Below are 16,415 nucleotides of genomic sequence, written 5' to 3' on the forward strand. Positions count from 1 at the left end.
ATTTATAGAAACTTTAGAAGGTATCTTTTATGTGGTGTTGACGCTTTCACTCATTGGCTCGCGTGTGACTTCATAGTGGTGGAGACAGAAAGAGGAAGAATACAACATTGATGCTGTGTGAAGCGTAACTGAGCGTGGAAGCGTTTGCATCCGGTATTCAACCTAAAATTCTAGACGTAACGGTCGTGTTTGCCGTTTTAAAATTTTCCTTTGGCGTTAAAATACGTTTAACTTAAAAGTTTTTGGTAAACGCGGCAATAGCTTCCGACATAAACGCTGTTGTAGCCGACATACCGGTGCCTTAACAATTAATTTGTTCAATTACTAACACATTATCGGTGAATAGCTTCATTAACATACTGAATACGAAACAAGGGGACCGGTAACTATAACTCCACCTCGGTGCTATCATAACCAAATACCAATAAGTTCGCACACACATCATCGGGAGTGCATGGTTTTTGCGGTTATCACGCTGACTTCAATACATACTTTAGAAGAAAAACGGGAAAAACGCTTGACAGCGTTTTATCAAAATTTATTCCTTGATCAAAGGCATTGGAAAATTTTGTTCGGAGAAATCATGAACTCCTTTTTCGAAAGTTAAAATTTTATGTAACGGCGTAAATTGACGTAAACATATAGTTTTGTGCATATTATATATATACAAATAATGAAAATCTTCGCTTGCTAGTTGGCTATAGGCCCATTTCGCTCTTATCAATTTAATTTACTTTCTATTTTAGAAAAAAATGTTGGAGTATATAGCAGTTAGCACAGTCGAGTATCAGGTGGAGATATCTTTTATTTCTTGTTTGAAAAACAGGAAATCCAAATTTACTCAGCGCCTATAATCAAGTTTTTGACCAACGCACGTCCAGCAAAATGTTAATCTCATCACCTATTTCGTTTCTCCATTCACTGTTTAGAGAAAAGCCTTTTCATTTATTGCGTTTTGCAAAACAGGGGACGTTTACAAAAATATTTCGGCGATGGCCGTGTCTTGGGTATATGCTAAAATGCTATCAATGTAGCTCGGCACTATATGCTTATTTGAAGTAAGTAGAATGACAATTGAAACCTAATCCTCTTGTACTCCTATTTGTTTGTTATTTTTCTTCATGCCCAACTTTCTGCTGAAGCGATTAGGAGGTAAATACGTTGCGTAAGCTAATGCATGCTGGATGGTGAAATCAAAGGAATGTTAATGAATGTGATTTGATAGCAGACTAAAGTTAGCGATTCGGACACAAACCAAACTAACTTTTTGGTATGTCAGTTTCTTCGTTCCGTGCATGGTTCTTAGATGGCGTCGAACGATTTTTCTGTTTTGTCTAACTGGACGCCCACAATAAAATTTCTATTCTCTGCGTATAATGAAGAAGCTGGTACAAAATAAGAGATCATCGGATAACAATGCAGCGATAGGTGACAGGATGGACATTTATTTTTAATATGCTTTCTGTTCCCTTTTCCTATTGTTTGAGGCAAAGCAAAAGACTGGTGATAGATAGGGTTGTTATTTTTACCAACTTTGGCAGAATAGTTCTGTGAGGCCGGATGATAGAAACTAAAGGCTGTGGCTTGCTAATATGGCGTCAAACCATTAACCCCCTTTATGACAACGTAACCCCGGTGTCAATATACCCTTAGAAAGCGTGGCCGAATACGAAATAAAGAATTTATTCTCAATAAAAAGGGCACGTACTCCGCGAAAAAAAGAGACAGCCTTAATCTCCGGGAACGGACGACCTCTCTTTATATCGGTTGAAAAGTTAAAAAAGTGACAAAGACTCGTTGGTGAAAGTGTCGCCAGTGTAGGGGATGCAATTAGAGTTGTTCTGATTGATCTCGCCTTAAGACGGAGCGAATGTTGAAGCCGAGATTCTCGCCGATAAGTTTGCGCATCGCGTTTGGAACTTCGCCCAGGGCAAGCTTTCGTTTAGCACACATCAGATAAAGCCCTGACTTTGATCTTTTACCTTCTCATATCAAACACTTAAAAGTACAAATCATTTGCGGGGTCACACTTCGCGCTTTGACAAGTACAGTAAGGCTTCCCTACGCGCCGCCATGGTAAAATAGTTCCTGACACAATTAGCGACTGACATCATCACTCCCGTACGTCAATTCATAATTTATATCTAAAACATCGTTTAGTCCTTTCCCTTTGTCACTTGAAACTTTAAGTATACCCTAAAAAGAACCTGTATAGATTATTATATAATATAGGCTATGTCGCTATGCATCAAGCATCATAGCAAACATTTTGGAGCAGTAGGACTACTTGAGAATTAGAATGCTGTCACATTTCGAAAAACATCAAAACTATAACTTTTTACAGACATCAACGATATGAGAATGACAGCAAGTGAAACACAATTGACGATTTTGCGGTCAAAGGCAGTTATACGCTGTAAAATTGCCGAGCAATAATAGCCAGACAATCTGCGAGACGCGGTATAATCCCCTATATCTTTGAAATTAATGTCAAAATCTCTCGAACACGATTAACTCGCCTCAAAGCTGGTCGACAGTCAAATCGTTTTCACCATCAATCTCTCTTCTTGGCCCATCAGTGAATCATTCTCGTTATAAGGTCATTATGTCTCCTTCTAAGTCAAGTTTGCTCTGTAGGCAATGCTGATAATGCTATAACAATTTTCAAGAAGAGGTCTGACTAATTGCTTTGATGTATTTTAAATACCACACGTCCGATTTATAAGTTATAGTTAGATAAGTTATCCATCTTATGAATGGTAAATGTGTTTGAGATTTCAATCAAAGCGGTTGAAATCCTAACACTTCCGATTTTAAACTTCCGTATTATAGGTAAAAATTGGATTTTCTCCGTGATTATCACTTGGGATATTCCCAGCTTGCCAGCAGAGTAGTCCTTTGACCCGGCTGCAGCTTAACAATCAAGCTTACACTATACTATATAGTATACCAATAAGCTGTTTGATTTTAATGTTTATATTTTCATGATAAACAGTGGTTTGGTTGTTCAGAGGTGTGTGAAAAGTCAAGCATAAATGCATGACCATAAACCTGCAAAAACTATCGCAAGTAACAATATAGGGGAGATGCTTTATTCAAACTAACAACAGCACGAAATTGAATTTTTTTATAATTTCTAGTATCGAGATGAAGATTAACATGATTTACCTCAAGATGGTGGATTCGGCAAATAGTTGCTATACTTGTAAAAAAATTTAGCTTTTCTCGCAATATGCTGGAACAACGTATATAGGGCAGAGTACGTCATTAAAATGTTTTACATTAAGCTTGTAAGGTTCTTTCGCAATTTAAGTTAGTTTTGAAAACATTCTAAATTAAGGTTCTTCACATACCAATATTTAAATAAAAGAAAAAAGCACGTTCCAAATTTATTGGTCACAAATTTTTGAAAAAAATGCATAAACTAGAGAACTATGAAATTCTGAAAAAATGCAAATGTCGCTAAAATTTCTTCCTGGAAAGGCAGCGAATTAACGTTGACGCCTTCCCACAATCTTGGTGTTGTAAAACATGGAGCGTAAAATCGAAGATTGTCTTCTGCGCAATTGAATTCGAAATGTGCTGTATTAAAAATGTTGTGGGTGCACTCCACAAGTGTATCACGACCTCCATGCGTCTATAACTTGCTCTGCTCAGGTTAAGACGGTCGAAAAGCGTATCAGAAAATAAACAAATCTACAAATTGCCGGTATTATTGCTTGACAGTTTGTTATTATAGACACAATCGCACGCTTGGATTGGTACATATGTAGCAAATTAAGAAATAGGCCAATTGATAAAGAATTTGGAAATCTCAAAATTGCCGCCGAATTATATCATGGCTGTCGAAAGTTGGTCAAATTTGTTAAGATCTGTCAGAAATTTCTATATCTGAGTGAAGATACAACCTCTAGACAACCTTTAACCTTCATTCTTGCTTAAACACGTACAGTCGTGGCCAAAAGTTTAAGATCAGACTTTATTAATGACGTTTTTTCTTATTACGTCATAATTCTGCATCAGATATTGTTTGAGTTGCATCATCTTTATTCTGGGTCGAAATCTGATGTAATCAGTCATTATTTAGCAAATATCAATTGAACATTAGCCAGTAGACTCTACTGTACTGAGTAGAGATTACTTTTCTGTGCTATTTATCTGCCTAAAATGAGTAAAATGTGCTCTCTTTCGGAGGTTCAGCGATGTTAAATTGTTGTTCTGCACAGGGAAGGCTATGCAGAATGTCAAATTGGTGAGCAGCTTGGATTTAGTAAAACTGCTGTGCATCAGGCAATTGTGAAATTTAAGAAATCAGGAACTTATCATCTTCATGAAAAGGCAAGTGGTGAAATCTCCAACATGTTCAGCCAAAAAAAATCAGGGTAATCATCATAAATCAAAATAACCAATATGAATGAAGCCGGTATTCCAGTCAGCAGGAAGATTGTTAGCCGCCGTTAAGTTGTAGAATTTGGTCTGAAGTCACGAAAACCAGCAAGAAAACCGAAGCTTACACCAGCGATGAAGAAGAAGCACCTCCTAATGGCATTGCAGTTGCAGCCCAAAGACTGGACTTCTGCCCAATGGTCTAAAGTTTTATTTTCGGACGAATCAAGTGTCCAACAGTTTGGTGCAAGAAAAAGAAATGTCCATCGACCCTCAGGAACACGATTTGATGAACAGTATACCCGGCAAACGATGAAACATCCACCGAGTGTGATGATATGGAGCGATTTGAAGTGGAGCCATTTCGACCAAAGTTACAGCCGGACTCTTTTTTCTAAAACCAGGAACCACGATGAACGGTCAGAAATACTTGTACTTAATGAAGGAGAAGCTACAACTGCACATGTCGGTGCACGAGTGCACGATTTTTATGCAAGATGGAGCCCCATGCCATCGTTCAAAGGTAGTAACAGAGTTTTTTAGGGCTAAAAAAATTACTCTTCTGCATTGGCCGGAGAACAGTCCCGATCTTAATCCTATCGAAAACTTTTGGACTTTTCTCAAGAACAAAGTTGCTAAAAACATCCCGCGAGTATTCCTTCCCTAATTGAAGCAATCAAATTAGTCTGGATCCGTGAAATTCCTGAAGAACTTTGCAAGAATTTAATCGAAAGTATGCTCAGACGAATCAAGGCCGTCATCAAAGCGAAAGGAGGACACACCAAATATTAAAAATTTGAGATTTTGATGCAAAATACAATATAAGTTCTTATTACTTTGACTTATATGTAGTTTAGCAAGCAATAAGTAAAAAAAGCGACAAGAAATAGGACAGAGAACTGTTTTTCTCGAAATTCACGGTTTGGTCTTAAACTTTTGGCCACGACTGTACTTAGAGTTGATGCGACAAAACGCGTCACGTTTTAACAATCACGGATTGTAACTGATAAACTTGCTGTCCATTACTCTTTTAATAGAAATGACCAAAAACCCAATTATACCTCCAAATTAAATAGCAATTGCTAACATATAACTTATACTTTAATGAATTAAAAATTACATCAGCGCTTGTATACAATTTGCGTAATATTTCGTTTTATAACTCTCTTATTTCGTCTCATTTTTTCCGCTAGTAAGGCTGCGTTTCCACTCTGCGCTCATATTCAACAGATTAGATTAGATTTTGCTGTTAACACGGGTACCACAACAAAAGTTACACGTGTTTCACAACATTAACCGAGCCTAAAACAACACAGCCGGTTTATTTTGATAAGACCCTTACCACTCTGTTGTCACATTACGGCGCATGATTATCGCCTAATTAAACAAGGCGATAATACACTGCTTGGGTTACTACTATAAAAACAGCGCCACGTGCCGACCGATATTGCATAAATGTTATTACTGTAAATAAACTTCACACATGCTAACCATGTCACAAGTTTGTGTTTTCTTTGAGCAAATATGAATGGGATGATTATAAATACTGAAGTGAAGAATATGGAGACTCATTTGCAATATTAAAGTTTTATATAGAACAGTATTTTTGGATATGATGGCAGTTACTGTTAGGGACCGTTACCAATAGTATATTCAAATATGTCATTGGGATAAAGCCGTTTAAATACTTTAAACAACCGTACACGTTAGCATCAGAATGAAACAAATCAAGTTAAAACGAGTGTGTGGAGACCGTTTCGCTCTGCAAAATTACAAATATAAGTTTTTCCGATATTTGTTAGGCACGATTTCCCCTGAATGATCTTTTCAGTATTAAGCGTGTGCCGTCTCCGGTTACAGATAATTTAACCTGAAAAGGTTTTGCTTTTAAACGATTGAATAGTATCTTTTTACTGTTTCTATTTTCAAACTCTTCTTAAAAGAAAACTGCCGGCTGCAAATGAAAGTTGGCCGGTTTTAAAAGTCTGTATAGGCCTTTACACTTATATACACAGGCACTTGATGATAGTGGAAAGGGCAAAATAGATTATTTAATTTGTTAATAAGTTTTTTTTCGGTCGAAAACATTAAATCCTTTATAGAAAATACTTTGAAAGGTGCTTTGATGTGGATAAAGTATACAAATATGGATATACACGACTTGCCATGGTCATATCAAATGTGCGAACTGTAGGCTATAGGCAACTGCATGGTTTACGTGTTCAACTAAAAATCAAATTAGACCTACAGTACAAAGTTGCCTAGGCTGTACAAGTCAAAGAAATTTATCTGAGCCAAGTAAAATATGTTATTAAGATTTTTTCTCAAAAATCGTTATATGCATTCAAATGCAACGCCGAAACCCGTAAGTATTAGTCAGGTGGTAAATTATATCTACACAGTTCAAAGTGCCACTCCCATTTATAGCGTCAAAGCATTATGAAAAGCTATACACCGTTTGTCAATTAGCAGCCAACCGCTTTTCCTTTAGATAAGGGTAACTGAAATTGGCAACGGCGCCCCTCTATCACACCACGAGAAAAGCGCTTTGTCGTACCAAAGCGAAGAAAACAGCTTCAGGGGAGACACTTTGAAGGTACTCATACGCTGGTCTTTGTCAGCCTTGACTATAAAACTGACGCCCACTGCATAACAAGGTTACGCGGGACCTTTTATATTTCGTAATTGATTGATAACATCTCTCTGTAACTGTTTAACACTTTATTTAACGTGTGTGATGCGCGTGTGAAAAATGTTTATCAGAAAGTATTTTTTACATTAAATGACCGATTGAAATTTAGGCTTTCTGGGTATGTTAAGAGAAACTGGAGTTTGAAATAGTAACCAACAAATCCATGAAGCCACGTTTGAATGACGACTTGTCATTGCTATCTGTGGGACTTTGATATCAATTTCCCCGGTTCTCCGTTTACGAAAAAGAAATTGTATCTCAAAATCCCGCCCACCACTGAAGTAAACCCATGTTTCCCAAACTCGAAATCGCACTGCCATTATACCTGTTCAAAAGGTTGAATTGTAATGAAAATACAATTAAACTAAAGATGCCTGCCTTAACGGGCGATCAGTAAATACAAGACAGAATGAGAGATTAAATGTTAGCATGTTATGTACATACCGTAAAATCTTTGAATGGTCAACAGCGAAGGAACAGTGTGTAAAAAGAGTTCGCTTCAGAGATATAATATACTTCAGCAGCGACACCTACCGATGTTTTTAAAAAAAGTGAAATGATTTTCGTTGCTCTGTTTGCATGTTAACCATTGCAATCAACTGGATCAGCTATTATGGTGAAATACGCGTCTAATTTCTAGTAAGTTTGAACAGTAAAGAAAATAACCAGACAAAAATGTCTTTGTGCGAGTTTATGAGATGTCTATAGGTAGTTGTTATGCTTTGCTGATTTTTCTACAGTTGAATGACGCCAGGTTCCCGCGAAATGATCAATACAATCATTAACACAACATATAACATCAACATTCACCATGTCCCTGCTAAGCAGGCCTGCTTGGCTATGAGTCTTATTGGAAATTTTGTGTGGATTGATTAAGGTGTATGCCGCTTAATCCGCGGGGATAAATATCCGCTGTGTCGGCTAGTCTAAGCTAGGCCTTTCTATAAAATATGATGGTGGAAAGTAATTAGCCTAGCAAAGTTGCTAGGCTAGCCTGCTATAGGCCTAACTAATTAATAGGCCCATATACAGCCGATGCAATCAGATCATAGCTTTAGTGTCAGGTATTTTTACATATAGGCTAGGCTGTAGGCTTTCAGCACCTGTTGCTGTTTATCATTTTGCAGTTACAAATTACAAGAGATAGGAGCAGCCTAGCTAGCCTAATCTTTATACGGTACGTCTACAATACTGCAGAACAATAGCAAACCTATATTTCTATACATCCAAAATAAAAAGAATCAGTACTATAGGCCTAGGCTGATATGATCTATAGGCCCTAGGGTCAAGGGTTAACTTTTCACCAACTGACCTTGAAAAGTTTTGTGCTTTTTGTGGGTCTAGGCCAAGTGCACAACCAATTGTTGTTGCAATTTGGGTAGCAGGAGTCTAGTATACAAATGCACGATGTGATTGTGTGCTTCCGCAGGCCTCTTTTTGTTAAGTAACATTTTTTTCAAAACTACAATGGAATCTGGTGCTTACACAACTTATTCAGAAGAGTTCAATTGCGAAGATGTGCTAATGTTCTGTTTAGAACATCAACTACAAAATGGTGTAAAAGGTTATGTAACTTAAAATGTGTTCAAGTGATAGTGGAAAGTGTGGTACACGCATGTGGCGCATTAACTTGGATGCCGATTTGATGTGCTAATTTATAATAATATTAATGAACTAAGGCTTTACATGCCATCACACCAAAAATTGTGTCTTTGCATGCACAAGTTCTTTTTAAAAACTGCCATACCTTGCAGTTTGTTGTCTAAATATTCTGGAGTGCGTGCTCTGATAAAATAACATGCCAACAATTCAAACATTATTTGTATTGTTAGCCTATGGTTCGTTTAAGCCTATGGTTGTGCTGCCAAAAACATAATGTTATTAGTATCATAAAATGATAAAATTTATAATGAATTTTAGAATGTCTTCATGAAATACGACAGAGCGCAACTCCACTTAGTCGAGAATGTCAAACAAGACTTGTGATAGCAGCAATGCCACGAACGTTATCAGACCTAACAGGAGCAGCACAGCTCATGGATCTGAATATGTTATTGGAATATTCTCAAATTCTTCGAGGATTGCAATTTGTTAGATCTAATTGTACTTCCTCTAAAGAAATATCAGCTTTTGCATCCTGCAGCTTGAAGCTAAAAAAAGCTGTGAGTACATTTTTAGACGTTTTTTGACATAATTCTTCTTTACAGTGATGTAGATTTTTTTCAGATGTACATAATATATACAGAACTACTTCCTTTCTACCAGAGTTTCGGTAGCTTATATGGTCTCTTACCATATCCTAGTTCTTCTTTGTTATTGACACTGCTTTCATTGGTAATAGAATTTAATTACAGGAACTAGTAATTGATATTTTTACACCGCCACTTACCATATTGAATTAATGGCATCTTACCCATATTAATAAAAGGGAACTGCAAAATTATTGCACATTTTCTTAGATGTTTTATAGCCAAGTTACAAATGTTTAAAAATAATGATTGTGTAGTAGCAATGTATCATAGGTCCATATCTTATAAAACACTCAAAAACAACTCATTATAATTTTTATTTATCTCCTTATGATGTTTTAATTTCTTTGAAAGACCAGCATTATAAAAATATATATAACTGCCTGCAAGGAAATGTAATAGATATATTTTCAATGTGTTTCCTATGATAGTAAAAAAATTGTAATTTACTTGTGGAAATGTTTTGTATAAAATTGACAAAAATGCTTAAAATTACTGCAGCTCTCATTTGTTAAAGATATGTGAGAGTGAGACTAAAGCAAGAATGTACTTTTGTGTTTTTCGTGTAAATGTACTTCAGTACATTTTCCATCATGTTGTAACTTTTGCTCTTTAACTAGTGTTGTTTAACCTAAGCAGTGGTTATTTTGGATTGGTAGATTATCATGCACATGATTTGCAATGAGCAAACCGCAGAACAAGTGATGTGGCAGCTTGAAGAACAGCTGGGAGTTTCTTGTGCCCAAAGCTTGGTTCATCCATCTGAAGTAAGTTTTGGCATGAAGTTTGCTGTAAACTTAATTTTTGATCTTCTTTCCTGTTTCTAGAATCCTCGTCTTGTGACAGTTTTGAAGCGTGAAGTCAACATTTTTAGACACTTAATTTCAAATCTTTTGGAAGATGCAGAAAGCAGAATAAGTATATAGTCATACTTTAGCTTCAATACATTTATAAGCGGAATTGTTACTTTTTTCTTTTAAAGAATTTTGCCTTAATTTTTAACATTTCTACAAAGCTTTTAATTATGTTTGGACGTGGATGTAGATTACATGCAAGGTGAAATGTGGAATGACTTCAATGAAAAATTCTGGGCTACTTTATCAACTGACCTTGCTGCATACCTTAAAACAGTTAAATCTAGCTTAAAACCACTCAAAATTGAAAAGGTTTGTTGTTCATTTTAAAAAAGCATTCATTAGAATATGTTGTACCGGGAATGTTGGTTCTTGCAGTTTGTTCTAATATTCACAAATTTTAGATCCTCGATCAAAATGGAAGACATATACGAAATAAAACTCTATCCAATATACAGCAACAATATGCCAAAGGCCTAGAAATTAGCAACACTGATATCTTGGCTTTAATAGAATCAACACAAGGTGTTTGATACATTTGTTGTTTTAACATAGATATAATTGGACTAAACTTGGGGCAAGTTCTAAAATAAGTTGACCTTAAGCCAAAGATGATTTGTCAGTAAGTATCCAGGAAAAAGAATTTTTTTTATAAGATTTAGTGGTTATTGCTAAAAACGTGTATCGAAAAAACAAAAATTTCTCTTTATGACTTAAATAGTAACAATTGTGATGTCACAATGTGAAATACATCTGTATGATAGTGGTGTTTAGACCAGTGGTTCTCAACCTTTCATGGCTCATGGCCCCCTTCCAGTGACCTTAAAAATCTGTGGCTTTCTGCTCATCATTAAAAAATGTAGATTGTTCATTGCAGAACAGTTTTACTTCACTACTGTGTGTGCAATAGTCTTCACACCACAAATTTTGCATAGCAAGCACAAAAAAGTGAGAAACTTGTGTCCCCTTTATCTTGTCTTGCCCTATTCCTACACTATAGCCTACTACAGTGAGGCATTTGCTCATGGCCTCCCATGAGGTCTATAGGGCCCCGGTTGAGAAACCCTGCATTAGACCAAATAAAATCCTATAGAAAACAAGACATATATATATATATAATATGTATACAGTATTTTAAAGTTTTTCTTGGGGGGACTGAAAAAATCTGTTAAATTTCTCCAACGTCTCCCAAAATGTAACATACAGTTTATGCGTTTATACTGGCGAAGATAGATTTTAAGTCCAAAGTTTAGTTTTGGTTGTTAGCATTAACCTAGTCAGGTACCAATATTTACTATAAGAAGCCAAATGCTTCAGTAGTATATGTACTGTCACCTGTGTCATTTTTATGCTGAAAACAAACATCACCTACATGTGACGGTCTTGACGTGTTAGCTTGCCCCACACTCATTGATACTAGATTAAAACACCAAGCATGTTGATTTCAGATTGTGCTGTCATAATCGCCCATGCCTTTACCATAATTAGCAGCCAGTTTGCGATATATTGCGATACTTGCTTGACTACAAAATACTATTGCAAAATTCTTCTGCTTGCTGACTACTCTTCTTTGGTTTAAAATTCATTTATCTTACCACTTTGCACCCAGTCAGTATAATTATTAAGTTTTATTATAATCGTGTTTTTATCATGTAGATGGTCAAACAAATTTTGTGGCAGCAAATGGTGACATTATTCCAGCTTTGAAGGATAGTGCCATAAAATGTAACTGTAGTGTCAAGCTTTCTGAGAAGTGTGCTACAATAGCTGATGTTGTTACTCTGGAAAATTTGTCTGAACATTGTGTGAAAACTTTTTACGGGAAACAGCAAAAATCAAAAATAATATTACGTAAATATTCCAATGACATGTCTGAAGATGGTGATTCAAGTTCTAAAAATGTTCTGAAAGTAGAAAATGGAAAAAGAAATCCTGATTCTTCTTCGAAAAGGCCAGTTCTTTCACCAATACATAACACAAAGGAAACTAAGCGACTGAGATTCTGCGCTGAAGAAGTGGCAGCTCTGCTATTAACAGACAGTCCACTGAGTGAAAAAACTTGCAGCCTGAGTCAAGTAGAGTCATATGAAAACTATCAAAACCAGGAGAAAACTGACATATCCATGGAATCTTGCCCTACAGTTTCACATTACTTCTCAAAATCACATTCTAAACTTTTCCACAGCAGTTCTCCAAGAAAAAGTGACTTGGAGTATAAACTTTGCTGCACGAGCCCACGTGTAGTCTTACATAAGAAAATACAATTAGCATCTAATGGTGTCACAAAATGCACTTCACCACTTCGAAGATCACAACGTAAAATTAGAAAAAAATTGCAGTATGATGGAAGAAGTAATTCTGTGGCCGAGATTAATTGTGCCAACAAGACGAATGAAGATAGAGCATTATTTAAAACACTGCCTGAGGGTCTGGCATCAGCACAATATGTTGAGAATTCGTCAGATGATTATGTTAGTGAAAGCGAGTGCAGTGATAATGATATCATTCTTGGACTGGTAAGATCAAAAAATATTTTACATATACGTAGCTGATTAATCTTTGTCATTTGCTCTTCGTTGTTTAATCTTTTCTGCAGGATGACCCATTTATACCAGACTTCAACATCCATGACAGCTGGAATCTGCATCCAGACCCAACCTCGCCAACTGTTTCCTTGAGAAGACTGAATTTGTTGACTCATTAAACTGCCTTGCGGTGAAGGGCCATGTTCTTAGTCCACTAGACACAGCTTTTATTCTAAAGGAGGAACTAAAACCCCCTGTCAAAGATCAGTTGTTTGCGGCAATGTTATTTTTCATAGCAATATATTTAGTTTAATTGTGTCAATATTATGATATGCTGATTCAATGTTAATTTTTTCAAATCATCACCTTTGTTTAGTCTTAGTTTCATGTGCAAAATTTAACTTTTGAGGACTGTTGCTAATTTATATATTTATCATATTGCAGGTTTATTTTGCATTAAATATTTTGTTCTTTTGTGATTCTTTTTTGATAAAAGTTTCTTCTGTCTGCATTCAATAAAAAATTTAAATTACATTTTACCATACATCTTCAATCTTCATACATGAACAAAACTTGTTGATATTATTTAAAAATGGTCTCAAGAGTAAAAAAACACTGGAGAAGACAGCACTTGGAAGCGAAGCGACAAGAGTACCTGGTTTATAAAAATGCAAACCAGGTTCGATTCCCAGTTGTGCTATTGTAGTAGCACCCTTCAGCATTGTGTAAATGACGCTTGCTCCTATTCAGTGGTTCTGGAATAGTTTGCAATATAGTTTTTATATCCACAAAAACATAAAAATGTGTATCCACCAGACCCTACATAAAAACTGGTGCTAGAGCGGTGAGGTATCATTATCAGGTTTAGGTCGCACAAAGACTTCAGTCTGAGGATAAAGAGTGTGATACCTTACTATCATGATTTGAATTTATTAAGGCAGAACGGAAAATTCAGGCCGAAATATGATGTACAGTAACATTGCAAAAATATCCTTTATAATGTAATTAATACGAAATAATCTTATTATCCCATAATAAGGTGATCACTTTATTACAGTTAGTATAATAACCAGAGTGCTGGCAAAAGTAACAATACACGTAACAGCTGTAACAAATAATTGTTGTTGTGGCTGACCCACAGGCCATGAAAACTGTAAGGTTCCATCTGTGGTTACATTAATTGGCAGCCATAAACAGAGCTGCTTCACACCAATTGGACATGGTCCAAGCACTCTATCTTCCAGCACACTACTGTTTTCAGAAGCAAAGTTGGTGAGTTCATTCGCATCAATGCAAGTTACATAAACAATTGGAGCAGGAAGTGTAACAAGGATGTAATATGCTTCATCGTTTGGCTGGTGATATCTAATATGCCAGGTGAGATCGTATGTGGCATGTAAAAACATTTCTTCTTGAACAATTTCTTGAAACACTAACAAAGTATGATTTTCAGCTTCAGCAGATGATTTCTCAATGTCAATGTAATTTTTGTAATAAAAGGTATATTCCTTTGTGCGCTCAATTTCATACACATCGAGTGAAAATGAGTTTGTTACTTGCTCTGCAAACATTGCATAACACTTCAAAGAAAGATTAAAACTTCTAGGCACATCTGCAGTGAGCCTGCTGGTTACAACTTTGTGCATACCTCCACCTTCATGTTCACGTGAAAGGTGGAAATTCCTTTGAGAAATGCTTAGTGATGCTGGCAGGTTAACATGTTGGTTTAGATTCCATGGCTGTTTACGAAGAACATGTTGTTTAGCAGTGTCAAAAAGCAAAGTATCTTCAATAATACCAGGATAAAACCTACCAAGTCTTGGAATTTCTTTCGTAGTTGTGAAATACTTTTCTGGCAAACAATCCACAGTAATTAAAATGAACAAGTAATATATACATAAATATCTCATTATCTTGAACTGTAAAGAAAATACACCCATTTCCATCAAATCACATATCATAATACCCTGGAGAAGTATGTGCTTTTCACACAACACGGCATGAAAAGCTAACAGTAAGTTAGCATACCTTAGGCAAAGAGTTGTGCAATGTTTTGACGCAATAAACATGATGAAGAAGAAATTTTGAAGTCACAGAGCAATAAAGTAAAAGCTTAGCATTGCCTCATAAAAAGCCTACTGTAAAGTTCTTAAAAATCTCTTGTAATGACACAGTCATAATTAGTCATTTACAATCCGCAAGAGAACACCAGTGGTGGAATTTATGCATCTGACCAAGTCCGCTCCGATCAAGTCATGAACATGGTATTGAAATCCAAACTTGAGTGAAGTTGGTGGCTTTCGTGATAACAACATTTTGTAATTTATTTCTCTGTATTTTGTTCGTCTTATTATTTGAATAATAGCTTGTCGACCTTTTCTTAAAATTTTCAAAAAGCAACCAACACTTGGTATTGCCAGCCACCAGCTGCCAGCATCTTTAACATTGAGTACTCCAATTTTAATCAGTTCTGTAACATCAGAGTCTTTAAAACCATGTTTGTCAATGAGAAATTCCTTCTCTACTGTAATGTCAGTTGGGTTTGATAACACTTCTTCCAAAAATCTTGTCAAACACTTTGGTTGCTCTTCACCTTTGCAAGTAGCTTTAAACTGCTCAGTTATATGCTTAATGTAGTCAATTGTAAACATAATGCAGAATTGATCTTGGCCCAAACTTGTCTTGAACACTCTGATAACTCCAGTTTCCCTCAGATGACTGACACCCTGGTCTACTGCTGTACGACTTGCCATTACGCTATAAAGTTGATTTTTCATTGCTATCAATGGCATCTCACCACTCTGTTTTATGTATGGGCTTAAATCACAGATATACTTCAAAGCATCTTGGACATTTCCATTTTGAATGTGTTCTGGAACCAAATCTTCTAAATTCCATGGTACAAATTCACATTTCTTTTTTGTTCTTTCAGCAGATTTTAGTGAACTAAAACGTTTACTCATGTTTATAAATCTGATTTAGACACACACACACATAAATATATATCAATGTGAATGATAAGTAAGTTATAATGTTATATGACCATCAGTTTATATAGCCTACGATCAAACAATTTCTATGAATGACCAATGATGCAAAACTTTTAAAACTGTAATTGACAAAAAAATGAGGTAATGAGCAACTGATTCATTGTAAATACGTCATGCAGCTCGTTGTTAAAGATACAGATGTACAGGTTTGGAGAACGATGAGTAAAAAGTCATTTAATTTTTATTCGTTTTAAGTGAGATTTCAACTAGAATACGATTTACGTTAGGTTTAGGTTAATAAATTTCCAGTTAGCTTAAAAAGAAATCGAAAAAATGCTTCAACTTTCACTTTTTGCAATGCATTGGTGGCACCTGCCAAAAATATACGAAAGTGACCATTTCACTGTATGCAGGTCACACAGCCAATTGTTAAAGATAGGCGATTAGGTTAGGAAAATAGGTATGCAAAAAGTTGATTTTAACTAGCCTATTTAAGGTTTTATTGAAGTTAGATTTAGATTGGAAGGTAGGTTATGTTTAAGTTACTATGTTATAATATTTAAGTTATGTTAACAAGAAACTGTGAAAATTAGTTGCGAACGCACGATTTTTTCCGGTAAAACAAACACAGCCAAAAATATAACGACATTAACAATGCACAAACTTGCATCTAAAATTGTTTAGTGAAAACTAGGGGATTCACCGCACTAGCAACAGAA

General features: G+C 35.8%; 2 protein-coding genes across 2 annotated transcripts; one reads left to right on the forward strand and one right to left on the reverse strand.

The window, feature by feature from the left end:
* Positions 1 to 7,884: 7,884 nt before the first annotated feature.
* Positions 7,885 to 13,185, forward strand: LOC143464733 (uncharacterized). Its single transcript, XM_076962676.1, has 8 exons — positions 7,885 to 8,642; positions 8,999 to 9,240; positions 9,987 to 10,094; positions 10,155 to 10,245; positions 10,372 to 10,493; positions 10,586 to 10,706; positions 11,838 to 12,697; positions 12,778 to 13,185. Exons 1-8 carry the CDS (start codon positions 8,546 to 8,548, stop codon positions 12,883 to 12,885), a joined length of 1,749 nt encoding a protein of 582 aa, XP_076818791.1. The 5' UTR covers positions 7,885 to 8,545; the 3' UTR covers positions 12,886 to 13,185.
* A 1,440-nt stretch (positions 13,186 to 14,625) lies between these two features.
* Positions 14,626 to 16,349, reverse strand: LOC143464734 (winged helix repair factor 1-like). Its single transcript, XM_076962677.1, has one exon. The coding sequence runs from the start codon at positions 15,667 to 15,669 to the stop codon at positions 14,887 to 14,889; it is 783 nt and encodes a 260-aa protein (XP_076818792.1). The 5' UTR covers positions 15,670 to 16,349; the 3' UTR covers positions 14,626 to 14,886.
* Between the last annotated feature and the right edge of the window lie 66 nt (positions 16,350 to 16,415).

This window comes from Clavelina lepadiformis, chromosome 7 (genome assembly GCF_947623445.1).
Source record: "Clavelina lepadiformis chromosome 7, kaClaLepa1.1, whole genome shotgun sequence".
Taxonomy (NCBI): domain Eukaryota; kingdom Metazoa; phylum Chordata; class Ascidiacea; order Aplousobranchia; family Clavelinidae; genus Clavelina; species Clavelina lepadiformis.